The sequence below is a fragment of the Peromyscus californicus genome, unplaced genomic scaffold, assembly GCF_007827085.1.
Source record: "Peromyscus californicus insignis strain IS unplaced genomic scaffold, ASM782708v3 Scaffold_9__1_contigs__length_137607984, whole genome shotgun sequence".
Classification (NCBI taxonomy): Eukaryota; Metazoa; Chordata; class Mammalia; order Rodentia; family Cricetidae; genus Peromyscus; species Peromyscus californicus.
In genome coordinates, this window is record NW_026294617.1 from 74,443,673 (window position 1) to 74,470,595 (window position 26,923).

The window sequence follows — 26,923 nt, forward strand, 5'->3', positions numbered from 1 at the left end:
CAAGCATTTGTTTTCATTTCATGCTTATTTTTCTTTTCCTTTTTTTTGGGGGGTGTGGGGGGAGATGTCTCTTCGTGTAGCTCTAACCGGTTTGGAACTGATGTAGGAGAAACTTCAAGTAGCAAAATTAGTGCTATAAAGCATGCTTAGGAAACATTAAGTCACAAAAAGAAGAATTTATCTAAAAGGCTGCTGCTAGTGACTGGAGATAAGTGGTGCACTTATAAGACTGTGAAAGAAAGAAAATGTGTGCTATGACTGAAGTTTAGGGTTGCTGAGAAAGTATCTCCTAATGAAATAAACATTGCCAAGACTGACTCCATTAGTCTCCATGCCCGTAATAAAAGGAGACACCTCTGACTAGGAAACAGCCTTGAGGATCATCCCCACATCACAGAACATGTCTCTAACAGGCAGCTCAACCGGACACCTCAGGGTCATAACCACCATTAAGTCCTTGTCTGCCATTAACTACCCTGCACTCTTGTCAGAAAAGCGTAATTCTGCCAAAGGCACAAGGTGCACCTGGGTAACTACAGTTCGAAAAGAACATCACTGTTGTACTTAAACAATGCAGCTGGGGATGGGGTGGGGGTTGGAAGCACAAGCGCACAACTTTAATCCCAGCACCCAGGAGGCAGAGGCAGGCAGATAGATCCCTGTGAGTTCGAGGCCAGCCTGGTCTACAGCATGAGATCCAGGACAGGCTCCAAAGCTACACAGGGAAACCCTGTCTCGAAAACAACAACAACAAAAACCAATTCAGGCAATCCTTGCTGTGTAAATGCACCACCCGCCCCAGCGCCTGGGCTGATAGTCTCCTCTCTGTTTAAATTGTTCAAACTGTAACTGTGACCCCTGGAAAATAGACTCAATCTCATTGTAATTAAAGGATTTATTGATTAGCTGCTAGCTGGATAAACAATCTCTGAGCCAAATTTGAGACTGCTGTAGAGGAGGGGTATGGGGAAGGATTTCAGGGGAAAACCAAATGAAGTCCTTCAATATCTATGCAAGCAAGCAAAAATGTTCTGTCAAGTGATTTAGGCCACTCAGAACAGTCTTTGGGTATCTGTAATTGGGTAAGCAATTTACAGAAGCAAAAAAAGCAATTAGTCATCATAAGAAGTAGTCACGGCTATACATTTCTGGGTGGGGGTCACTGAGTTGGGGGTTCTGGGAACATATCTTCCAGGGACTGGAGTCAAACAGCTGGTGGGTACTAACATGGATGCCTAACATAAAACGGAGCTGCTTTAGCCGTAACAGTAACCTGGAGCTGGGACCTGGGAGATTTCAGGATGACAGCATATACAGAATGCACAAACCTTTGTCTATATGCATATATAGTCTGTATACACTAGGGAAGCCTATTCAGAGTGTGCAGAGGGATTTCTTACTGCAAAGGCATGTTAAACAGATATGGAGGCCTCAGTGAGATTTCCTTTCACACAGGCTCCTTGTGCCTATGGAAGGCCGCTCAAAGCCGTGAGGCCTCTGCTGTAGGCCTGGCTCCTGCGCTCCCCGACATTCTCTGACTTGGGAGTTGGCAGAAGATGGGGGTGGGGGTTGCTCGTACTCACCAAAACCAGTCACAAGGCTGTTAGGCCACAGTGATGGGCAGCCCACGGCTATTTACGGCTTGGAGACAATTCAAGATGACTTGTCTCTTTCAACACTCCAGTTCAACAGGAGGCAAGCGAGAGTCTCCAAACTCACTGTGTCAAACTGCAGCTTCCATGATGAGATTTTTTTTTTTTAATCCTCCCCTTTTGTCCTTTGCCCTTCCTTTTCTTAAATTTTGTTTTATTTGAGGAGGGGGTTGCAGGAGCCGAGGGCAGATGCGAAGGGACAGGAAAATGAATAAAGATACAAAATATAAAAGACATACAATAAATAAAGAGGGGGAAGGGAAGAAAGAAAATACGCCTTTGATCTCAGCACTGGGAGGCAGAGGCAGGCGGATGTCTGTGAGTTCGAGGCCAGCCTGGTCCACAGGGCGAGTTCCAGGTCAGTCAGGGCTGTTACACAGAGAAAACCAAGAGGGGGGGAAAGCCAGAAAGTTCCCCAAGCCAAAGGGGCGCAGGCGAGGGGCGTGGTCTATGCAGAGGAGGTGCAGAAAAGGGCCGGGCAGGTTGTCACCACCTTCCCGAGGTGGGGGGCGCACTGGTTGGCTGGGGACAGGGACGTCATCCTCGACGTCACGGACGTAGGCGCGATCTATGCAGATGAGGGGCGCGCAGGGGCTGCCGGTCCGCACCCGCTGCGGAAACGCGAGGGATTTGGCGCGGCGTGGGAGGGAGCGCGGGTCCGCGGGTGACAGCGGAGCGCAGGAACCGGGCGCGGGTCCGGGGAGGCCCGCGATCGCTGGCGGCGAAGCGACCGTGTGTTGAGAGCGCAGGTCCGGGGTGTCTGAGCGGTGTGTGGTGGGGGAGGCGAGCATACTTACCTGGCAGGGGAGACACCATGATCAAGCAGGTGGTTTTCCCAGGGCGAGGCTCAGCCATTGCACTCGGGGTGTGTTGACCCCTGCGATTTCCCCAAATGCGGGAAACTCGACTGCGGAATTTGTGGTAGTGGGGACTGCGTCCGCGCTCTCCCCTGGCATTCGTGTGCAAAAGTAAGACTGTTAACTCCTGCCCCAACTGTTTCTTTCCTCCAAACTAGTAACTAGTCTCCACCCTAGATTCTTGAGTGAGGTGTTCTCCCCTTTTTTGTTAGTGTCAGGATCTGTGTTAACACGACTGAGCTCTATTCCCCGAGATTGGTCCTCGTTGAGGTTGAGGCCAGCCTGCGCTAAGTGAGACCCTGTCTCAAGTGACGGGACAGGTACTTCTGCCCTCCCCCACCCCAAATGCCTCCCGCCCTCCAGTGTTTTCACTCTTTTCCTTGCTAGATTGACCTTGACTCTGCTTTAAAAGGTCAATGATTACTGAATCCTGAAGTTAAGAATTCGTTCTTTCAGACCTCGAACCCAGAAGAAAATGCTCTTCAAATCTAAGGATGCTCAACACGCCCCCACTTCCACCGCCGGAATAAACAGAATTGCAGTTAGCTCCTGGACTGCACAGACACCTCATCCGGAGGCCTTCCCTCCCCGAAGTCAGGCCAGGGTCCCCAACCTGCAGTTTGTCCCCTGAGACAAAAGAACCGGGAGCACCTCCTCCTCAGAGCGCACAGATCTCGGCTGAGGCAGCAAATCCAGGTCCCCAAGACTATAAAGTGAGAGTACGTTCCTTCTGCGTCTTCACAGCTTGTTCCCGCGCCGTTCTGTCCATGGCACCCGCCTCTCCTGCCTCTCCTTCACTTTGTGCTCTCTCCTAACTCTCCTGCCTCTCCTTCACTTTGGGCTAGCTCTCTCCTAACTCTCCTGCCTCTCCTTCACTTTGGGCTAGCTCTCTCCTAACTCTCCTGCCTGTCCTTCACTTTGGGCTAGCTCTCTCCTAACTCTCCTGCCTCTCCTTCACTTTGGGCTAGCTCTCTCCTAACTCTCCTGTCTGCTCTCCCAGCTCAAGCAGCTCAAGGCTGGATCGCGCCCCGTGGGCTCCGGATCCTCCCTCCTAAGAACGCTCATTCTGGGTGTGGGGGCGGGAGGGGGGACCGGCCTGGGCTGGCTTCCTTCCCCACAAACCAACTGAACCTGCCTTCCAGTTCCACGTGATAACAATTCCCTCGGGCCTTTTCTGTAGAGATACCAAAACAAAACGACCCCACCGATGTCCATCTGTTAATAAAAGCCTTTTCTGAACGTAAGGTGCTAAAAAGAAACATCTTGCCGTATTTATGCTTTTCCTGGTTTGTTCCAACGGTATTCAGGAAGTGGGTATACTTTTGCAGAAGGAGAGAACTTTAGAACAAATTACAATCTATAACTGAAGGGGTCTCCCGCAGAGCGGGGCAGGACCTATATTAGACACCAACACCTCGTTTTCACAGAGAGACCCTTTATTAATCGGGGAAGAAAAGTGTCTGATTTCTGACTCAGGCACAAAACGGCAGCAAACGACCTTGCAGGTGTACTTTTTAAGAGGAGGAAAAGGGGAAGTCTGTGTTAGAATGGGCTAGGATGGGGTGGTGAAGGAGATGAGGGGGGAGGGGAAGGGAACAAGGGAGAGGGAGTATTTGTGTAGGAGGACAAAGGACTGCCTCTGGATAGAGAGGAGACAGATGTGGCCTATAGGAAATGGGCGGTTTATAAAGGTAAAGCGGAGACCCCATGTTAGGATGAGGTGTTTAATTGTAATTGGGCATTTAAATTGATGGCTGGACTTCAATACATTGATAGCTGGACCTTGGTAGTCAGCCTCAGGAGGGGGAAGTGGTCGAATAAGGGACTAGACCGTGGTGGCTAGCTTTAGGAATGTAATCTAAAGGTTTTCAGCAAGGCAGAGGGAATGGGGAGAAGGGCAAGGCCTGCCATAGCCACATGCTGGAGTGGGCCAGTGTCCCTTCAATAACAGTAGTGTCAAGTGTTCGAAACATGGATGGCTTGTTATGGTCTCTGTATATTTCATGTGTGTGTGGGGTTTTTTTTTAATATTTTAAAGATTTATTTTTAATTCTCTTGTGTCTGTGTGTAGGAGATACAGGTGTTCTCAGAGGTCAGATCCTCCCAGAGCTGATGTTACAGACACTTGTGAGCCTTTAGACGAGGGTCCTGACCATTGAGCCATCTCTCTAGATCTTTCCCGTTTTAAATTCAAAACGTTGATGACCTGTCATGGAGAGAACAGGATGTGGAGGGATGTGGAGCAAGTGAGAGTAAAGTATGAGAGGAAGAAAAAAAAAACTAGATTTAGAAAGTGTTGAGATGGATAGTTGGTCCTCACACTGGGGAGGCATAGGCAAGGATCTCTGTGAGTTCGAGACCAGTCTGATCTATACAACTGGTTCCAGGTCAGTCAGGGTTACACAAAGAAATCCTGTCTAAATAAACAAACAAACAAATAAATAAATAAATGTAGTTGGAAGGTTTCTCTGGTCCCAACCGGCCCTGCGGTCCTGTAGTCACTTATAAAATAATCACGCAGAGGCTTAATATTATTTCTAGTTCTTATATCTTAAATTAAACCATTTCTATTAATCTTTGTTTTGCCACGTGTTCCATGGCTTACCTGTCTGCTGGCATGTTGTTCCCTGGGCAGCAGGCTGGCCTCTCTCCAGACTCCGCCTTTCTCTTTCCTGTCTCTCTCCTTGGATTTCCCACCTGCCTTTAAGCTGCCTTGCCATAGGCCAAAGCAGTTTATTTATTAACCAGTGGGAACAATATATATTCACAGGGTACAGAAAGATATCCCCCCAGCAAATAAATAAATAAACAAATAAATAAATATGAAACAAAAAGATACCTATTTAGGGGTTGGCATGATGGTTTCTCGGCAGCTCCCAAATGTGTGCATGCACACACACTGAAGATAAACAAATGAAAATGTAAAAGTTTTTTGTTTAGGTCTTATTTTTTGTAGTTGTTTTTGAGACAGGATCTCATTATGTAGCCCTAGTTGACCTGGAACTCTAGGTAAATCAAGCTGGCCTAACTTAGGGTGATCCATCCACACTACCTCTGCCTCCCCAAGACTGGGGTTGAAAGTATGTGGCACCATGAAGAGCACAAGAAGGATTTTTGTTCTGTTTTAAGATGGCTGGTTTGGAGGCAGGTGTTAGATAATGATTATGTAGAGGCCAGCAGGTCATGAGGACATTTGGGTGAGCTTAGGCTTGTCACATGATCTCTCTTCTGGTTTTAAACAGGTACACAGTCGAATTTCTTTGCAGAGGCACAGTGATTCTGAGCCATGCCACCTCGGTTTCAAGTTCCACGTTCAGATGCCGTGTCCGTAGATGTGGTTGTCTCTGTCCTGGTTTTCCCACACTCCCCTTCTCCCAAGCATCTGTGCTCACCAAAGCCCTCTGCTAAGCATGGGCTTCTCCTGAGACAGCCAAACTCTGCCATCTGTCTGCCATTGCTTCTCTCGGTACTTGGGACAGAATCCATGCTGCCGGCTTCAGTCAGAAAGAGCCATTACTTCCCTTATCTGCTCTTTTACAGCCAACTACCCTCCAGCAGCAACAGGAGCATCTGGTTCCCTATTACCGTATACCCAGAACACTTACAATCCCCACACTAGCTCCCAGGCTCTCTGTCCTGTTCACACATACCTGTGAAAGACCCCCGAAGGTAGTCTTCCCTCTGGAGAGACCGTCGCCCAGAGATCACACCGAGACCACAAGTCAGATGCAAACAGCAAGAGGCTTTATTCCGGAACACGGGTACCCGGGGCGACACAGTCACTCCAGAAGCTCAGGAGGCTGGCGCGCCCACGGGCTGGAGTGGAGGGTTTTTATAGGGTCGGGCAGCAGAAGGGCGGGTACAGAAGCAAGAAGCATGGTTTACAGGGTTCTGATTGGACGATTCATATGAGGCCATGGTTTACAGGGTTCTGATTGGACGATTCATATGAGGCCATGGTTTACAGGGTTCTGATTGGACGATGCATATGAGGCCAGGTTCAAACTCAGGACAGCTCGTGGTTTTTCCCCCGAGCTCGACACGCCTGCTGACTTGGCTCTTATCTAGGGTACAAGTTGTTTTTCTGACCTTTTAGTTCCCTGTTCTGAGGCCAGGTGGCCGACCACAGATACCCTGTTTGTTCCTGTGCCCATGTCCTCTAACTGAACTTTCCCCGTACTTTTCAGGCCTTGCTCAAAATGGCGTTAGGCTAAGCAAGTATGCTGGGGCCTTTCATTCCCCCATTTTCTTATCTCAGGGAATGGAATCCTCCATTCATGGGGAAGAATAGGGACGTGGCTCCATTTCCACCCGGTTGAGTCGTTGGTATTGTTGGGTCAATACCAAGGTCTGAACAGTAGAAACGCGTTCCCTGATAAATTGGACAAGTCTGTTTAGGATACAGGGCCTGAGCGTCAGAAGGAGCAATACTGGGCCTGGGTGGCTGGAGGGTGACTGGGGTTACAGTAGCATTCGGAGCCGTGCTTGGGCGAATGGCCGAATTGGGTCGGGGGGTAGCCCTCGGGGGTGCCGGAGCGGGTAAAGAGGGGCGCTTTTGGTCAGAGAGAACCTGGTTGGGACCTATAGAGGCGGAGGGCTCCGTGATTTTAAGCCTAATCGTAAACACGACTCCCTGGTCCCGTCCCGTCATGTAAAGTCTAAGTCCCCATGTTTTACCTTTAATCCAGTCTTGTGTTATCTCCCTTCCCTTTTGAGTTTACACAGCCCCCCCCCCCCTTCCAGTAAGTGTCATCTCTTCCTGACGTGACAGGGCTGCTCTGGTTTCAGGGTGACTACATCCGTATCTCCCGCCACTACATTTGCAAGTTCTCTTACCATCCTGACAGACGTTTGGTGCTCTAGGGTTCATGGGGTCAGTGGTAGGGATGTCCCAGTCCTCTGACCCTGCTACTAGTTGGCAGAGATCTGGATGCAAGTTAGGCCACCATGTAAAGGGGGTGTGAAGGGCGGTCGTTTGCCAGACCGTCTTCCCAGTTTGTGAGATAACCTGCCAAGTGAGCCTCTTAACTAGGTGCGGGCTCTCTGCCGCCCTAGTCCCCTGGGGGTAGGCAGAGATTAAGAGGAGGGGGAGGAAGGGGAGCCGCGGGCCAACCTTGTGCGGCGCACTGTCCATATTGACTTTCTGGATCCTGCTGGGTCGGGTTCCCTGGCAGCCTTCACATGAGAGACGTGGACCCATGCAGCAATCCCGTCGACCTTGAGTGCAGTGGGGGTGGTCAGCAAGACAGTGTAGGGCCCCTTCCACCGTGGTTCCAGATTCTTGGTCTGGTGTCGTCGGACCCAAACGGAGTCCCCGATCTGGAAGGGGTGGGGCACCACCGGCTTGTCTAGCTGCTCCTGATAAGCCTTGGCCAGGGGCTTCCAGATCTCCCTCTGCACCAGTTGGAGGGCTTGAAGATGTGCCTCTAAAGTAGGGGTGGTGGCAAAAGATGAAATATCAGGATGGAGAAAGTCTACAACAGGAGGTGGGGCCCCGTACATGATCTCAAAAGGGGTTAGGCCGTGTGGGCCAGGAGTATTTCGGGCTCGGTAGAGAGCCAAGGGAAGTAGGAGCACCCAATCTCTAGTGCCAGTTGCAAGCGTTAATTTGGTTAAAGTCTCCTTGATTGTTCTATTAGCTCGTTCTACCTGTCCTGAGCTCTGGGGGCGGTACGCACAATGGAGTTTCCAATCAACCCCCAATAGTTTGGCCACCTTCTGACTTACCTGAGAGACGAAGGCAGGCCCGTTATCCGACCCCAATATTTGAGGCATCCCGTACCTGGGGAAGATTTCTTCCAACAGTTTCTTAGATGAACCTTTCCTGCGTTGACTTGAGCACAGGCTGGGCAGGTAGAAGTTACCTGCTGGAGTACCTGATCCTGGTTCAGCGGCACTGCCCAGGTGTTTTCTCTGTTCCCAGTCCGCCCCCATTTTCTTTGCTAGCTCCGATCAGGGCGGGTGCCATGTGCTTCGGCTAGAATCTGGAGGCAGTCATGCTCCTTGGAGGGGCTAGGCAGTGGCAGCAAGGTAGCAGGGTTAAGGGAAACTGTCGGCCCAAAATTTACCCGGTCTGAGTCCAGTAGTAAGGCCTGATAGTAAGTCATTCTGGCGTTAGAAAGCCATCTGTCCGGTGGTTGTCGGACCAAGGCCTCCACTGCATGGGAGGCCAGCACAGTCAACGGCTGTCCCAGAGTCAGCTTCCCGGCATCCTTGAGTAATATGGCAATGGCTGCCACCATGCAGAGGCATGATGGCCATCCTGTAGCCACCAGGTCCAATTTCTTGGACAAGTACGCTACAGGTCTCCTCCAAGGTCCCAGTCTTTGTACCAGTACCCCTTTGGCAAAACCTGAGTTCTCATCCACAAACAGCTCAAAGGGCTTGGTTAGATCTGGCAGACCCAGAGCCGGGGCCTCGAGTAAGGCCTTCTTGATCTGTTGGAGCGCTTTCTGATGCTTCTCCTCCCATTGGAACATGGCCCCTGGTCTTGGGGCACTCTCGGGCCTAGTGTCCCTTCTCCTTGCAGTAAGCACATTGATCTTTATCAAGGGGTGGCCTCCTTCGCTCTCCCGACCTATCTCCCTCTCTCCGCTGTCCCTGAGACACAACGGCGGCCAAAACCTTTTTCATCTCCCTATGCTGTTTCTTGTCCCTTTCCTCTTGTTTCTGCCATCTCCTTTCCTCACGCTCCTCAGGAGTTTCTCTCTTATTGAACACTTTCTCTGCTTCCTTCAATAAGTCTGGCAAACCTAGCGCCTGTAAACCTTCCAGCCGCTGCAATTTGGTTCCTTCAGCCTCTCTAAAAATGCAGCGGGTGTTTCTTCCTTTCCCTGTATCACATTCCTCTTCCTTTCCCTGTATCACATTCCTCTTCCTTTCCCTGTATCACATTCCTTACCTAAGCCAAATTGGTAGGCCTTCTGGCGGCCGCTCGGAGACCCGCTAAGAGCAACTGGCGATAGAGACGTAGATGCTCCCTACCTTCAGGTGTATTGAAGTCCCAGTCTGGGCGGGTCAAGGGAAAAGCTGCATCGATGATATTTGGGAGTTGGGTTGGCCTCCCGTCATCGCCCGGAACCTGCTTCCGGGCCTCCAGGAAAACTCTCTGCTTCTCCTCTACTGTTAAGAGGGTCTGCAGGAGCTGCTGACAGTCGTCCCAAGTCGGCCTGTGAGTCACTAGGATGGACTCAATTAGGCCGGTCAAGGCAACAGGATCCCTGGGGAAAGGGGGGTTATGTTGCTTCCAATTATAGAGGTCTGAGGCTGAAAAGGGCCAGTACTGCAACTGGCGATTCGGCCCCTCTCTGAGCGGGAAGGCCCTGGACTCAATAGGGGGGCCATCCCGGCGGCCGCGGAGGCGGCCGGCAATGGGGGACGGGGCTGCGTCCTCTTCTCCAGCCCCATGGGTCCTGCGAGCCGAGGTGACTTCCGGATCTGCCACGGGCACGGCCGGGGACGCCGCCACCGGGGCGGTGGCTGGGGCCGCTTCGGCCGGCTCTCCAGGTGGTCCGGCTTGATATGGTGGTGGGTCCTCCGTCAGGAGATCTATAAGGGGGGTATGGGGGTCTGGGGGAAGGACTGGAGGCTTAGGAGTCTCCTTGTGAGGGAGCACGGGGTAAAGGGAGGAGTCCGGGTTGGGGGGCGCAGACGGCCCAGAGACTGGAGGGGGCTGTGGAAGGAAAGGCTTAACCCATGGAAATGGGTTCTCGACCAGTGATCCCCAGATGGCGATATATGGGACCTGGTCGGGATGCCCATAAGGGCTAGGGGCAAAAACCTTACCCTCCACCTGCGAAATAAGAGAGAGGTTAAAAGATCCCTCTCGCGGCCAGCCGACATTCATCATGACCCATTCGGCCTCGCAGAAGGTGATCCATTTCTTCTTCCTGACAATGACACCTTCATTGTTTCCTCGAGCCTTAACATCGGACCAGTGGTCCGTGGTTAGGCTCAGTGGGGTGGCGACAGCCTGTCCCATGGTGGTCTCTAAATAAAGAAGGGTTAGACACACAATGAGAAACAAACAGACAAGACAGACCACAGAACAAACAGACAAGACAGACCACAGAATTTTTCGCTGCGCGGCTCCGGCGTAAAACCGAAAGCAAAAACCCAGATGGGGACGCGGAGTGTTTGAATTCTCCGTCCCCTGCCAGTACCACGTATCCTTCTGATGCGTGGGTGGCCCCGAAAAACCGTGCCCCAGAGGGGACTTCAGATACCCGTGGAACGTCTTCCAGGGTTGCGGTGGGCGAAGTCCGAGCTCGTCAGCTCCTTCAGCCCCCACCGACTCAGACCTGACTTAGGACGTCCGACGAAAATGAAAGACAAGTAAACAGACTGAGACAATACAGACAGACAGTGGCTGGCCAGCTTACCTCCTGACAGTGGGTCGGTGGTCCCGAGGCGGGGGTCTCCGATCCCGGACGAGCCCCCAAATGAAAGACCCCCGAAGGTAGTCTTCCCTCTGGAGAGACCCTCGCCCAGAGATCACACCGAGACCACAAGTCAGATGCAAACAGCAAGAGGCTTTATTCCGGAACACGGGTACCCGGGGCGACACAGTCACTCCAGAAGCTCAGGAGGCTGGCGCGCCCACGGGCTGGAGTGGAGGGTTTTTATATGGTCGGGCAGCAGAAGGGCGGGTTTACAGGGTTCTGATTGGACGATTCATATGAGGCCATGGTTTACAGGGTTCTGATTGGACGATACATATGAGGCCATGGTTTACAGGGTTCTGATTGGACGATACATATGAGGCCATGGTTTACAGGGTTCTGATTGGACAATACATATGAGGCCAGGTTCAAGCTCAGGACAGCTCGTGGTTTTTCCCCCGAGCTCGACACACGCCTGCTGACTTGGCTCTTATCTAGGGTACAAGTTGTTTTTCTGACCTTTTAGTTCCCTGTTCTGGGGCCAGGTGGCCGACCGTAGATACCCTGTTTGTTCCTGTGCCCATGTCCTCTAACTGAACTTTCCCCGTACTTTTCAGGCCTTGCTCAAAATGGCGTTAGGTTAAGCAAGTATGCTGGGGCCTTTCACCTGTAACACATACAAAGTTCCACACTCGTCCCCAGGCTGTTTTGGCTTGCATATGTCCCTCCCCCGCAGCTACCTGCTCCCCTTAAAACGGGCAAGGATTTCCCCACCGTTTGCTGTTCTTCCTGTCGTGTCCCCCCCCCCCCCCCCCCCCCCCCCGAGAGATAGCCATAGCAGTTTAAAATTCCCCAATAAACCTTTCTATCCATGGCGTGGTCCAGTTCCGCGGTTTCACTGCGCACTGGCTTGCGCTTCTGAGTCCTCTTCCCTGAGCTCTGTGTCCAGCCCTCTTTTTATCCTTTGATTTTGTGTTTCTGAATCCCACAGAGTGACCTTCAATTCACCCTGTAGACCAGGCTGGCCTTGCATATGGGATCCTCTTGCCTCGGCCCGCCACAGTCGATGGATCACTGGCCTGAGTCAACAGGCTAGGCTTGTTGTTTTCAACACAGCCGCTGGAGGAGACCCAAGGATGAGGTCACTTTACCTGGAAAGGTGGGAAATCGGTTTGTTTTTAGGGCACATGGAGTCCCAAGTGAGGGGCCTCTGCCAGCTAACAGCTCAGGGAATGTAAGAAACACTCCTCCAAAGAAGCAGGTCTGCTTTTCTCGTTCTGGAATCCTGGTAGGGCTCAAGGCCCACCCTGACACTTTTCCTTTTGAAGCTACGTGGTGGTGTCTTTCTCTCGGATCGCACATGCGTGGGTGTTTCATGAGGTGCTGGGCGTGCTCTGGAAGGCGAACCAGCCCCAGGGCAGGCGGCCGGGTACCGCGGGGTAAGGACCGTGAGGACAGTACCTGAGTGGGCAAGTACGCGGCGGCGGCGGCGACCAGTAGAGGGCAGGCGACTTTGGAGACTGCAATCAGGCTGGAACCCGGTGATGGGAGGTCTGCGGCACGGAGCTGACTTAAACCGGGTTAATATGCAAGCTTGACGAGCACGGCCGCTGGCCTCGGTGTATTGTTTTGCTTTCTGGAATCCCAGGAGGTGGGCAGGCCACAGACGGGGGTGGCTGGCCAGCCCGGAGTGCAAAAGCACGTTCCAAGATTAGCAAATGAATTTACGGCCAGAGCTCCGCATGTCTCTGTGGCGCAATCGGTTAGCGCGTTCGGCTGTTAACCGAAAGGTTGGTGGTTCGAGCCCACCCAGGGACGCAGCCTTTTGCCTGCTTGGAGTCCTCCTTCCTAGGCATTTAAAATCGACTTAGGTTTATCATCCTCGCTCGTCCTTAGATAAATGGGGTGAAAGCATGCGATGATGCAAAGACTCAAGTTCCACGAAAGCCTCTAAACTGCGAATAGTTCAGAAAAAGTAGCTTTTCAGGGGAGCACGTGTTGGGGCCCCGGGACTTCAGGGCCACCGGCCACTGAGCCTTTGTTTGCTTGCCGCACAGTTTCATGCGTGTACACTACGCGTTCTGGTCCTCCGTCCGGTCCGCTCCCATTTCCCTCAGAATACGACTGCGCACAGATTACTCAGTTTCCCCAGCTGCAGAAGAGGGTTAACAGGAACACTTCCTTTACGAAGCCATCCAACATTTGACGAGAGGAGCTTGAGAAACATTTGAGCCAGAAATCAATGTTCATCAATCACTGGCCACCATAATTATTTTCAGCTGCAGCAGCGTTTTCATTATTTACCTCCGTCTTATCCCCCTCCTCACTTACCTTTTTCTTTTCTTTGGAGGTGGGGTGGTTCACTTTTTTTATTTTGAGACAGAGTTTTATTAATTGCTAAGCCTGCCCTCACACTAAATGTGTAGACCAGGCAGGCTTGTGACCTCCAGAGGTGGCTGGGGTTAGAGGCCCGCCCTGCCAGGCCCGGCCGTCCTCGGATGTGTGTAAAGGCATTGCCATGTTTCTCCCTAATTGCTAAGAAAGAAAGAAAAACAGCAGCAAAGTGCCGTAGACGGCCAGGTGAGAGGGGGTCAGACTAAAACTCCCCAGCCAGGCTGTCCCGTGAAATAAAAAATGTGCTGGGCTTGATAGCGCACCCCTTTAATCCCAGCACCCCGGAGGCCGAGGCAGGCACGTCTCTGTGAGTCCGAGGCCAGCCTGGGCTACAGAGTGGCCCTGTCTCCAAGGGGAAGAAAAGTGAAAAATCTGCAGTTGGGAGGCTGAGGCCAGAGGATCAGAGCCAGCCTGGGCTACATAGCAAGACCATGTCTGAACGCACACACGCTTCCACAATCATATCTCCACAGAAATAGAGCGCTGTCCTAGCCACAACTGTGACAAGCTCCGCCCTTGGTCAGCTCCAAGAGTGACTTCCAGTTCTTCACCAATTTTCTCGTCTAGCCTTGCTGCTCCCTCTCACCCTCTGGATAAAAATTACTAAGATTTCCTACTGGCGAGGCTGACACAGAAGCGCTCTATCTCCAAGGCTAGACTGGGCTGCAGAATGAGTTCAGGTCCAGCCTGGGCAAATTAGTGGACCTCTTTGTCTCCAATAAAAAGTAAAGAGCGTTTGGTGGGGTCGAGGACTTAGCTCGGTGGGAGAGAGTTTACCTAACGAACTTGAAAGCCCTGGATTTGGTCTCCAATACCCCCAAAGAAGGACCAAAAAAGGAAGAAGAAGGAAAAAAAAGTAACTCAGTAGTGGAGTGTTTGCCCAGGAAGACAAAGAGAAAGAAAAGAAAAGCTATGGCATGGTAGAGCCGCTCCTACAGTTTGTCCATGTGGCAGAGAACCAGAAACCAGCGGGTCCGAGGGAGGGCAGGTCTGCTCTGCCGGCCACAGGCTGGAAGCATCCATCCACACCGCAGACCGAGGCCTCTGAGTCTCCCCTGCTCTCCCTCACCTCCCTTCGCAGAAGCTCGCACAGTCTTCTCTTGGTTCCCACTGTTTTGAAATGAAATGTCCTAGGTCCACCCACCCCGCAGAGCCCACAGCGGCCCGTTCGTTAAAAGAAGTTGAATCTCCTGGATATCATTCCCAGCATGCTTGTGTGTGGACCCGTGAAGGTGTACATTTTCTTGCCAACACCTTTTGATACAAATAATTGCCTATTTTCAGTGGCCCTCGTTTTGGAATTTTCACTTAATTTTATGTATGAATGAACAGTGTAATTTCCCAAAGATCAGGGAACAAGTGCTAAGTCCAGCTAAGGTCTTCTTAGAGCAGGGTCCTGGTGAGATGGAGGGAGGGATGGGGGGAAGCCGTGGGCTCTGTGGGCTTCTCCGGGCAGAGTCGCGTGGAACAGGACCCCAGTTCTCCCACGACCCTGAAGCCGCCGGCTGGATTCTGTTCCTTTAACGAGTTTGGCGTAAACGGGGCGAAGTTTTGGAGACATTGGCGCGTTTATTTTATCATCGCCATCCTTATCATTATTATTATTATTAATGGTTATTTTGGTGTTGTTGGTTTTTTTTTTAATTGTTATTGCTTTGTTACTTTTTTCAGACAAGGCTTCACCTTCACCTTCTAAGACCACTTTACTGAAATTTGAAACAACAGTGACTTCAGTGTTCAATGAAAATGTAGATGCTCATGATTCTGTTCCCACCTAAGGAGAGAATAAAAACCACAAGGGGTAGAGATTTAAAAACAAAAAAATAAAAACAAAAAAACACCCACAAAAGGAAGCGCCCAACGTGGGGCTCGAACCCACGACCCTGAGATTAAGAGTCTCATGCTCTACCGACTGAGCTAGCCGGGCGTTAGGGCTCTCGCCAATCCTACGCCTATATAACCTTGTTGGGTAATGGCGCTCTCGTCCCTCTGGCTCCTTGGCGTCAGCAAACTTCTAGCTCCAGGATCAATGGATTTTGCCTGAGGAACCTGAAGTCCAGAGAGCGGGGGACTAGAGAGAGCCAGGCGGACCTCTCTGTTTCCTCCAGTTCCTTCTGAACGGAGTCGCCCGAGAGCGGGTGTCTGGGCGCCGAGGACAGCCGACCGAGCGCGGGGACGCGGAGGGCAGTCCTTGCGGCGACAGCGGGGTGGGGGGGAGCGGGCGCGCCGAGACTCGTCTTCCCGGGAGCTTGAGCTTTGCTCTGGTGCCTTTTCGCGGCTCGACCTCAGTGATGGGGGCTCGGGGCGTGAGGGAGCCTTACCGGGAAAATAGTTCCTCTTCACTCCTCCTCGGCGCAAGTTTCTTTCTGAACACCCAGTTTGTGCTGCCCGAGAAACAAGGCCAAGGCCATCCGGTGTAAAATTCACCGAGACACACTCGTATAGCATCCGGGTGTAGTATTTGCTGCAGAGGCAGGCGCTCGGCTCCCGACGTGTTTGCTTTTCCGACCGGTAGAAGAGGCGCCAAGTTTCGGGGTCACGGGAGAACTTCGCCCCTGCGCTGGGGAAGGCCGGAAGAGCCTCCTCTGCAGCCCTGGTTCTTCCCGAGAGTTCAGGTTCCTCTTGTTGGGTGAGCCGCGTGGAATTATTTCAGTGACTCGGTCTTTCCGCAGAGGCAAAATTAGAATTTTGTTATTTTAAGTAGTGCATAAAAGAGCTGCAAAGGGACGGTACTACTACATGCCGTGACTCGGATTCGAACCGAGGTTGCTGCGGCCACAACGCAGAGTACTAACCACTATACGATCACGGCGAGCCACCGAGCGAGCAGCGGGTTGCGGGCTCAATTTAATGGCCTTTCAATGGGAGTGCCCTGCCCGTGGCGTCTGATTGATTTATTAGCCTAGGTGGCTGCGACGTCAAAAGTCTGGCTTTGTACACCTTGACGCTTCCGGGATGCTGGCGCGGGCATCAATTCCTCACCTCCTAGTCCCTCTCCCCGCGATCTGGGATGAGAAACAACCGACGCCCGCCGCACCGACCCACTTCGGTTATTCCTGTCCAAAGAAGCAAACCACCTCGCAGGCCGCCCCAGACGATATTTACACTCCAGCCAGGGCTCTGGAATCGAGGGTTTTGCTACCAGAATGGTGCAGTTGGAAAAGGAGCGGAGCTGGCGCGCTGAAGGAGCCCTTCTCCCGGGCGGTGTTGTATGTCTTCACGAGTTCCCTCCCCAACCGAAGGCGGAGCCGCCTCTCAAGTTTCCGGGGCGAGCAGCCTCCATTTCGGACACTACGGGACCCCGAGTCTGCGACGCCATCCGCGGGCCCCGCACACCCGCACGGCTTGTGGCACGACCACCTCGCCGCCTTGTCCCTACACCAGCTCGGAGAGGAAACTCCGAGGCTTGGGACCCGAGGATCAACACAAAAATTAGACGATGCGTTGGCCGGGAATCGAACCCGGGTCAACTGCTTGGAAGGCAGCTATGCTCACCACTATACCACCAACGCTCGCTGACCGGGTCCCCGGTTGGTTTTCTTATGAAGAGTGCAACAACAAGTTCTCTGGCCAACGACTTCACACAAAGAGAAAAAGAAACTCTGGAACTCTAGGATTCGTCCCGTGGAACTTACGGTAGTGGCTCTTGATCTCCAAGTTTAAAGAAGACCAGTTAGTTCCTTTTACCGTCTGAAGGGAGCTTCTGGAATCGAGTGATCCAGGAAAAGGCTCTGCTGTGGGTTGTTTGTGGGAGACTTTCTTGAGGACAAATGCAGAAACGGTTGCGCTGAGACCTGCGCTTAGCGCCTTAGATAGATGTTGTCGATCTGCTCACTATTCGCCTGGAATACGCCGCCTTCTCTTCTTTACAAAAGTATAGGATCTCATTATGGCGTCTCGCTTTAATTTTCATTTATTTTATCACTATCGAAACGGATCGTGTTCCATGGTTTGGCAATTATTTACACCAAGTGATTTGCATTTACTGAGTTTTATGTTTTGCCTGGTTTTTCTATTGAGTATGTTTCCCCTACTGATTTATGTCAGACCAGCATTTTCCTTTTAATACTAATTCTGAGAAATTTTTTAATAGGCAGAAGTGTTCTTTTATATTCTCAGGCTCATGAGTTTTGTTCTTTATGATCTCTGCCTTGCTTCTACCTTGAAAAAGTCATTCTAGCCAAAAATCAAGACGCTTCTTCATGTTTTCTTGTAGCTTTATAATGTTTCTTGTTCTTTAATGCACGGTGGTATGAGATACCAGTTCCATAACTAGACGTTTATCCAGAGGAAATAGCTAAAGATGTTATGCCCAGATCACGAGGATCCCCCAAAAGACCGAATCCCACATGTAAAAGCAAAGAGCCTTTATTCCAAGCTTGGTTCCTCTGTCCGACTCAGCGGTGAGAGCAGAGAGCCCTGAGCTCAGGTGGGGTAGAGTTTTTAATCATAGCAGAGGTTGGGGTGAAGGAGTTTCCAGGACCCTGATTGGCTGACAATTGTCTAGGGGTATCTGTAAAACAAAAAATAGAAGGTGTGTGCTAGACTCAAGGACATCTGGCCATCTTATCTAACGGTTGGAATGTTTGGAGTGTCAGGTGCTTCCTCACCCCTGGGTGGATCCCTGGGTGGTATCAGCTTAAGGCTTTTCCTGGATCTGGGTGTTGCCTGCCAGTAAGCCTGTCACAGAAGCTGTGTCTAGGCCCCTAAGCCTGTCATGGCTGCTGTGTGGTCAAGCTATTTTTGGGCCCTTTCACATTCCCCCCTTCACAAGTGCCAATAATAGGACTCAGTCATGAGTCCTACCTGTCCAGGGATGCACGGGTATTGGGACCTATGAGCCATTAGCTAACAGGTTTTTCCAGGGCAGTGGCACATATATCTATTGCCATTTTTAAGGCCCTGTAGTTCTGATCTTTGAGTACAACCAGACTATGATCTTATAGAATACCTCTTTGGTTCTGCATGAAAAAGGTCAAGTGTCTTATTGCAGAACAATTTTAGTTAATAAATTTATCTATTGACAACTCTGAATCTATTTTCCTGGTATGTCAATGGACATTATAGTTGGCCATCTTGCCTCTATGCCAAGGAGTTTCCTTTTGACACAGCATTTCAGCCTTTTCTGAACAGGGAACATGGGATGACATATTCTCTTCTGAAACTGCTTCGAGCTAGCATTGGGGCACCATTGTCAGGGCCCCCCAATAATCAAAGGCTGAGTAAAAGGGGCATCTCTCAGAAGCATGTGGCTATCTGATCGTGCGGAGACAGGGAACAATCACATTGGTTGAACCGGTCCACATTAGCCTTTAGCAAGTCCAGAGCTCATAGTCATCCAGAGCAGTGTAGTCAGCAACTGAAGCTTGGAGGTGTCTGCCAGCCAAGTGGAAATCTGTTGAGACAAACTTGAACTAGGAACAGAAGTTAAAATTTATGAACTTATTTGGAATCCTTGGGCCCACATTCTTAGTAACTGGGAAGAGCAGGAGTCCCAAGACAAGTGGGGAAAATTTAAGCTGTACCTATCTGGAGTCCTTTTAACCTCTGTGAAGTGGATCCAAGTTTTGACTCTTTTAATCCTCTGAGGCCTACAGGAACTATCCTACAAAATGACATAAAAGTTTTAGACACAGTAGTATTACCCATCTGTACTGACATCCCTATCACAGACAACGCGGGTGATGGTATCTGCAGAGCAGCAGAAGTGGACTCATACCTTTGAGTCCCAACAAGAACTGCAGGTTTGGTGTGTAAAAGCATAAGCGTTTTCCTTCTGTCCAGAGGGAAAGGGTGATAAACGGCGCTGGTTACCACGTGGAAAGGTCACGGTCACGACAGAACCCAGTGTTAGTTTTCAGAGCTTTATTAGGAGGGAAAAGGGGGAGGGAGAGGAGAGCCAGGTCTGGAGAGAGAGAAAGATGGGGGGGGGGAGCAGAGTAGAGCGGAGAGAGAGGGTGGGGTCTGCTTCCGGCTTTTAAGGTGAGTATGTAGCAGCACACACTGATGGTGTAAGACGCAAGACCCTGTTCTGCGCATAGCTGGAGTGAGGGCAGAATCCTAACACAGAGAGCCAGGTATAAATTGGAGATTTTTGGCCTGATGAGAAGCATTTCTAGGTTTATAGATGACAACTAAAATAAATCTAAAATGTTGAGCTTGTGACTGAACAGTAAGTAGTCAGTCATTGCTCCACCAACTTCTCAGACCTCTAGTAAATGTTAAGTTCTGAACTGTTATGTCATAGAACGGAGAGCAATTCGAAACATTTCTCATCAAAGCTTATAGGCTTTCATATCCTCAGACCTTTCTTACACCCATATTTAAGCCCTTATGACTTATTTAAATTTTTATATCTTAGAACATTTTCTTAAAAATGAGCTGGCTATAGTCTTGTAGAAGGAGCTGGTTGTCTGATACTGTCAAGCTGACAAAGTCATAGCTAGCCTAGCTATTTTGGGGCCCCTCCACAAGGACACACACAGATCTACATGGATGCTGATCAAAGTATAAAACCAAACATTTAGTTGAAGCAGAGGGGCACGCTAAATGTCCAGCAACAAGATCAGTTAAATTCAAACCACGTTTACTTCGTTGTGCATTGCTGGCGGAATATTACTTTCTGAAGGGCAGTTGGTAACATCTATCCACAAACGCACATTCCATCCTGGGCTTTAAAACCACACATGTGCAAAATGCCATACGCACCAAGTTATTTATGAAAGCACTGTTTTGTAATGGCATGGAGTTAGAAAACAAAACAAAAAACGAAACCCTAAGGTTTCATCAGTAGGAAGCTATTAACTATGGAATACTCAAACGATGGAATGGTACATGCCATTAAAAAAAACCCTACTTGTAAAAAGGCCTTGTTGAACTGGGCGTGGTGAGGCAAGCCCGGTGGTCTCTGGCCTTGGGAGGCAGATCTGCAAATTGGACGTCAGCCTGGCCTACGTAAGAGTCCCAAGCCAGCCGGGACTTAAAAAGAATTGTCAGACAGAAGAGACAAGGTGCAGAGGAGATCGCCTCTACTCGTGCAAGAGCACAAATAAAGCGTCTCCGAAGTTGAGAATAACACTGATCACCTCAGTAGACACGGAGGGAATGCAGCAGGGAAGTCTGATTATAGTTGTTCGTTTTTGCCAATTTGAATTCTAAATTACGTAAAACATATACTAAAGAATATTTTGTCTACTGGAAAGTGTTAGAAATGTTATGTTCTAAAACATCCTATATTAAAACTGCGTAGCATGACTTCACTATTAAATTTCAAGTGTCAAATGATATTTTGTACTCTCCTACTAAGTTGGGAAGTAAAAACGCACTTCCCTGACCGGGAATCGAACCCGGGCCGCGGCGGTGAGAGCGCCGAATCCTAACCACTAGACCACCAGGGACGCTGGCAGTTTTGCTTCACTAAGATCCGATGGTTCCGAGTAACTGTGAGCTTCCGCCTCTCCATGGTTCCGCTGACGTTTTGAGATTCTGCACGAAGCATTCTGCTTACCGAGACAACTTCTTCAAAAGAGAAAACAGCGAAAGACTTCTCAGGCCTGGCGCTTAAACCCTGGAGAGGATTACATACACAGGATCGCAGTCCCAAGACCAGAAAGAGAGACAAACCTCTGCAGACAGACTGCTCCTCCCTAGAAAGCCAAACCGCCCGGACTAGCAGGGGCTTTGCCAGAATTCTGAACCACGAATTCCCTTGGAGGGTGCAAAGAGCGTCGCGGGAGCAGCGCTAAGACATCCCAGGCCTGCGGCAGCCCCCAGGGCCCGGGAGAGCGGCGCTGGCTGCCGCCGCTCCAGCACCGACCGGTGGTGCCCAGACCGCAGAAATCCGCCTGCTGGTTGGTGCGCAGAAGTGCCTCAGTTTAACTCGCCTTTTTAAAAAAGAACTTAATCTGAGAGAGTGGGGAGGAAAGAAACAAAAAACTGGCGTGCATTCCCAGATGAAGGAGCCTTTTAAAGTTCCCTACCCACCCCCTCTCAAGGTAGTGCACGGAATTTGGGGGGAAGAGAGACAGAGACGGAGAGAGAGAGGGAGAAACAGACAGGGAGAAAGCAAAATAAATATTGGCAACGAAGGCAACAAATAGAACGTTATACCCACTTTTCTGTAGATTTGAAATTGTTTAAAACAAACAGTTGAGGGGAAAAAAAAAAACCAATATTAAGCAATCAAATTAAGCCGCTCCTCCGGCCTTGTTCTTTGTTGGTCCGTTTTTATGTGATCTAACCGTGAGGTGATGAACTCTACACACCAGTTAGTTCAACTAGAACACTTTAAAAGCACCTCCGTACAGCTGGATGGAATTATTTCTTTGGCTTTGGTCAAAGCCTTACCTAGAGTGAATAGACGTCACTTTTGATAATGGATTATAAAAACAAACAAATAGAATTTAAAAACTGAGTCATTAACGACGAGCCCATATCAACAGGGCCTACCGGGATGTTTGACGAAAGGGTATCTTTCTGCTTGTTTTTAACGAGTGTGCTAAGATGTTAAGTATTAATCTTCCATTCATCCACTCTCCACCTCCCTGTACATCGAGACTCTGCCCGAACCAGGTTGTGTAGCAGCCTTCCCTCGCGCTTTCACAAATTCTGACAGGCACCATAAGGCTCTGATTCCCTTCAGGACCCGCCACGGTATCTGTCTCTGGTGCTGGGGCCTGAACTCTCCTCGGAGACGCGGGCATGCTGCTGCTTCTCTGCTGGTTCGTGGCACTAACAAAACTCTTTTAATAAATTCCTTTGTCCCCAGTCTCAGTGTCTCTTGAATCCCTCCTATCCCAGACTTAACAGGTGTCCAAATGTTGGACATTTATTTTCATAAAAACTCAGGAATCCTGTGCTGTCATGGGGGAGTCCGATAGTTCTCTTGCTCCTTTACTTCGGATGTTTTCACTGGATATCGGTGACTAAGTATCAGACAAAACCACCCAGGGAATTGGTAAAAGGAAACAAACGTATTTCTCTGGTCTTGCAGCTGTTTCCTCTGGATCGCAACATTTCCTGCTGCAGAGAAAGGGCCCAAGGACCTCACCAGAACCCTTACAGAGGCTATACACTTAGTGTAAACAATCGCCAGGGAGAAGACTCTGAGTCGAGTGGCCTAAAAATTGTACAGGGGACCCCAGCGATCGTCACCCAGGCAGGGCTTTTCAGTATTGCCCAAGAAACCCGAGTTCCTGTAACTCAAACTCTGGGTCAGCAAAATAGACTTGGGTGGAATTATTTCTTTGGTTCATCCCCAGACCTTTACCTGGAGTGAACAGACACATGTTCAGTGTCCTCAAGAAGTCATACAACACTCAGAAGAAATCAGAAATTCGAAAGAAATAAGCCTTCGGAGAGTAAAGATGATCAAAATATAGTGTATGAAAAAAATAAAAACAAACAAAAAGCATACCAAAAGCACAGGCTGCTCTTCAAAACTGGAGCGGGAGGAGGAGATGATCAGCCTGCTTCTGGGCAAGAGCCTTTCATCGAGTATCCTGCCACCTGCTGGTGAGTTTTGGCAACACACGAGAACCGAGGAAAGCGTTTGTGCTCTGGAATTGGAACTTGTCACTTGCTAGAAAATGGTCTGGGGTCCCAAGAAAATGATCGCACATTCCAAAGTATTTCGGCAAGACAAATAGTTTTCATTCTGTAGAAGGTGCGGACCTATGTCAAATCAATCAGGCAAACCCGCAGCAGGGTTCCCCTGTTTTTTCCCTCTAACGCAAAGGGATCCCCATGTCTCTCAAATTTCTACCACTGGCTAATTTAAAACCGCGCATTTGATAAGCAAAATTCAGTCTGATCACCCAGTGCGACCCTGAGCACATATTTTGATTGCAAGAAGTGCTGACCCTGGAGGAATTAGAATTTCTGACAAACCGTTTCTTTATAGTTTTAAATTTATTTTGAGGTGTCTACTTATTTAACCCTTTAGTAGAAACGTCTTTCACATTTCCCACACCACCTATCTGAACATCAAAGAACCAGGGGAGGGGTAAGTCTCGTCTTCCTGGAACCAAATCTAAGGGTAGATATGATGCGGTGTTTCATTTTCCTTTGTCAAGCATTTACAAATTGTGCCTGAATACAGATCAACGATACAAAGAAATTTACTTAAACTGCCCCCATCTGGTGAAAACAAACCAGTAAACCTGCGAGAACACAACAATGGACCAGAGAAGATTGACGTGCTTTTCTCTAATTCCTCCTTCTAATGTGATAAAAACCCTGGGCATTGTGTAGAAAGGAAATAGAAGACTGAGAGATAGAGAGAAGGATTCAAACCAGCCGGAAGTGGGGATCTCTCCGGGCTCCCCGTCCTGCACATAGTCCAGATTTGGAGCTGAAGAAGGCTGGCAACTTGGACCGCCAGCACTTGGGGGCTGGAGGTAGGAGTCTTAGTTCAAAGTGATCTCAGATACAGGGGGAGTTCAAAACCATCCTGGCTACATAAGACGCTGTCTCTAAAAACAAAACATAAATAAGTAAACGAATAAATATTATTTTTTTAAAAAAATCTCTAAACTGCATGTGGTAGCACACACCCCTAATCCGAGCACTTGGGAAACAGACCAGAAGTTCAAGGCCAGCATGCACTACACAGGCCCCTGTGTAAATGAAAAATATCTGAAACAAAAGCCTACTGTATCAAGCCAAAGGACCAGGGGAGTGGTCGCCTGGAAACCAGAAAACTTTCAGATAAGAATGGCCCTGTTCAGCCACCACCACCGAAATAAGCTGTGCCTCCTCACTCCTGCTCTGAGAGAAAGGGGGCCCAGACGTCTGCCCTCAGCAGGTCTCAGAGGAGATGGGACACCAGAGAAAACTTAAAGCATTTGAGTTTGAAATTCACCAAAATGCGGTGATAACAAAACAACTTCAGTGGTGTGCCCCTTTAATCCCAGCACTCGAGAGTCGGAAGCAGGCAGATCTCTCTGAGTTCGAGGCCAGCCTGGACAGGGCTACACAGCGAAAACCCTGTCTCAAAAAACCAAGGTGGGGGGGGGAGATAAAAGAATAAGCTGAGGATCTGCATACAGAGGAGAAAAAAAAGAACTATTCAAAACAGAGGGGCTATTCGGGAAGCCGAAAAATCTAGTTTCTTGAATCAGTTTCTTCTCGAGGCCTGGGGATTTTAAGGCCTGAAGAAGTCTTCCTCCCTTACTTTAGGGCTGGTCAGTTTGAAGACAGTTCTGGTTGGCCCAGAACTGTTGTGTGACTTGTCGGGATCCAACCTGCAGCTTGCTGAGCCAGTCCATCAGTGGGGGCCACAAGGTGGGAGACAAAATTGTCTCAGTTAGATTTTGCCTCAAGTCAGGAGGTTGAGGAAGAAAATTCACCATCTTTATTACTTATTATTTGCAAATTTGCCATATTTATTACATATTACTTATGTTTATATACATAATTGTATATTAAATACATAATTATAAATAAGTAATTATTACTTTGTTACTTATTACTTATCCCTGTCGGCCTAACTTCTGGTCTCTCAATCTGACCCCTCTTTGGCCTCCATGGGCACAAATACTGCACAGACACACCTTCAGGTAAAATACACATACATATAAAATAAAGATTAATAAATAAAATCTCAAAAGAATAAAAAAAAGTCTGAGGTAGAGAGAGGGATTTGAAAAAAATAATCCCCCAAATTTTGTGGAGAGCCAAACCTACAGATATAAACACTCATCCAGCAAACAAATGCCAAAGCACCTCATAGAAAGTGCTGGAAGTTAAAATAAGAAGAAAGAAAGAAAAAGCAAAGTATACTGAAATTAAGGACAGGAAAATGATCTGAATGATAGTGGATTTCTCATTAGAAAGCACAAATCTTTTTAAAGCTCTGCAGGGCTCTCAGCCTAGATTTCTATATCCATGAAAATATCCTTCAAGAATTGGGGTGGGGGGATGGTTTGCTGGAGAGATGGTCAGTGGTAAAAATGCTTCCTGTTCTTCTATAGAACCTGAGTTCCATTCCCAGGACCCACATCTGCCAGCTCACAACCAACTGTAACTCCAGCTCCAGGGGACTCAGTGCCTTCTGCCCTCTTCTGTCTCCAAAGGTAGCTACACTCATGTGCACAGACCCATATGCAGATATACACACATACACATAAAAAAAAACAGAAATAAATCCTTATTCAAATGGCCAACAAGAACATGAAGACATTACCCATCGGGAAATAAAAACAAAACTATATTTAAGACAGCATTTATACCTGTCTTAGTGTTCTGTTGCTGTGAAGAGACATCATGACCACAACAACTCTTATAAAGAAATACATTTAAGTGGAACTGGCTTACAGGTTCAGAGGTTTGGTCCATTATCATCATGGTGAGAAGCATGCTGGAGTGCAGGTAGAGATGGTGCTGGAGAAGGAGCCAAAAGTTCTACATCTGGATTGGCAGGCAGCAGGAAGAGAGAGTGAGCCACTGGGCCTGGCTTGAGCTTCTGAAACTTCAAAGCCCACCCCCAGTGACACACTTCCTCCAACAAGGCCATACCTACCCTAACAAGGTCACATGTCCTAATCCTTTCAAATAATACCACTCCCTATGAACCTATGGGGGCCATTTTCATTCAAATCACCACAACACCTACCAGGTGTGGATAGCTATAAATTAAAAAAAAAAATAGGAAAGAGCAAGTGTTGATGAGGATGAGCAGCCGGACCCTTGGGGCCTACTGGGGGAATGGTGCAGCTACTATGAGAAAGGTTGGCAGCTCCTCCATGAGGTAAATATAGACCATGACTCAGTAATTCCACTCCTGGGAATAAACCCCAGAGAACTAAAAGCAAGTAAATAAATATTTGTCTATGCATGCTCCCTGGAGCACTGTTAGATATGGATACTTTTAGATTTCTATAAATGTGGAAACTGTCTAAAAGCCCTTCAGCAAATGAAGAGATAAAATGGGTCTGCTGTCGTAGCTCAGTGGTAGAGCGCTTGCCCAGCATATGGAAGTCATGAATTTGATCCTTAACACTGAAGAAAAGGCCGGGCGGTGGTGGTGCACGCCTTTAATCCCAGCACTCGGGAGGCAGAGCCAGGCGGATCTCTGTGAGTTCGAGGCCAGCCTGGACTACCAAGTGAGTTCCAGGAAAGGCTCAAAGCTACACAAAGAAACCCTGTTTCGAAAAACCCAAAAAAAAAAAAAAAAAAAAAAAAAAAAACACTGAAGAAAAGAAAGCTCTCTAAGAGAAGGAGAACTGTGTGTATTCTAGAGTTCAGGAAGCGATCCTTCAGCCTCCAGTGATATATGAATACATTGCTCACCTATAAAAAGGAACAGAACATTGATGCATGCTACAAATGGGCTGGAACTCAAAAGCTTCACCTTAAAGCTGGACTTGGTGGCTCATGCCTGAAGACCTGGCACTTGGGAGGTAGAGGCAGGAGCATCAGGAGTTCAAGGACAGCTCGGGCTACATGACACTCTGTTTCAAAACCTCTCAAACCAGCCACCTTTAATCATAACACTGGGGGGAAGATGACAGATCTCTGTGAGTTCAAGGCCAGCCTGGTCTGCATCGTCAGTCCTAGGCCAGCTGGGGCTATATAGTGAGACCCTATCTACACCACAAACAAAACAAAACAAATCCCCCCAAACAACAGCCATCAAGAA

General features: G+C 49.2%; 1 protein-coding gene and 6 non-coding genes across 8 annotated transcripts; 2 read left to right on the plus strand and 5 right to left on the minus strand.

The window, feature by feature from the left end:
• Window positions 1–2,441: 2,441 nt before the first annotated feature.
• On the plus strand, window positions 2,442–2,603 carry LOC128106785 (U1 spliceosomal RNA). The gene has a single exon (XR_008216835.1). It is a non-coding gene; the product is annotated as a U1 spliceosomal RNA (small nuclear RNA).
• Window positions 2,604–6,948: 4,345 nt separating this feature from the next.
• Window positions 6,949–13,676, minus strand: LOC128106340 (MAGE-like protein 2). 2 transcript variants are annotated; one of them, XM_052731770.1, is made up of 3 exons: window positions 12,352–13,676; window positions 11,752–12,041; window positions 6,949–10,498 (listed from the first exon to the last, which is right to left on the minus strand). In XM_052731770.1, exon 3 carries the CDS (start codon window positions 10,488–10,490, stop codon window positions 9,411–9,413), a length of 1,080 nt encoding a protein of 359 aa, XP_052587730.1. In that variant the 5' UTR covers window positions 10,491–10,498; window positions 11,752–12,041; window positions 12,352–13,676; the 3' UTR covers window positions 6,949–9,410. The 2 variants fall into 2 exon arrangements, with proteins under 2 accessions (XP_052587730.1, XP_052587729.1); XM_052731769.1 differs by having other exon boundaries at window positions 11,752–13,676.
• On the plus strand, window positions 12,635–12,708 carry Trnan-guu (transfer RNA asparagine (anticodon GUU)). The gene has a single exon. It is a non-coding gene; the product is annotated as a tRNA-Asn (tRNA).
• A 1,462-nt stretch (window positions 13,677–15,138) lies between the features above and the next one.
• Trnak-cuu (transfer RNA lysine (anticodon CUU)) lies at window positions 15,139–15,211 on the minus strand. The gene has a single exon. It is a non-coding gene; the product is annotated as a tRNA-Lys (tRNA).
• Window positions 15,212–16,024: 813 nt separating this feature from the next.
• Window positions 16,025–16,096, minus strand: Trnah-gug (transfer RNA histidin (anticodon GUG)). The gene has a single exon. It is a non-coding gene; the product is annotated as a tRNA-His (tRNA).
• A 628-nt stretch (window positions 16,097–16,724) lies between these two features.
• On the minus strand, window positions 16,725–16,796 carry Trnag-ucc (transfer RNA glycine (anticodon UCC)). The gene has a single exon. It is a non-coding gene; the product is annotated as a tRNA-Gly (tRNA).
• Window positions 16,797–20,609: 3,813 nt separating this feature from the next.
• On the minus strand, window positions 20,610–20,681 carry Trnae-cuc (transfer RNA glutamic acid (anticodon CUC)). Its single transcript has one exon. It is a non-coding gene; the product is annotated as a tRNA-Glu (tRNA).
• Between the last annotated feature and the right edge of the window lie 6,242 nt (window positions 20,682–26,923).

Coding starts and splice junctions, on each gene's coding strand:
- LOC128106340 (XM_052731770.1), bottom strand. CDS start 10,490: ATGGGACAGGCTGTCGCCACCCCACTGAGCCTAACCACGGACCACTGG.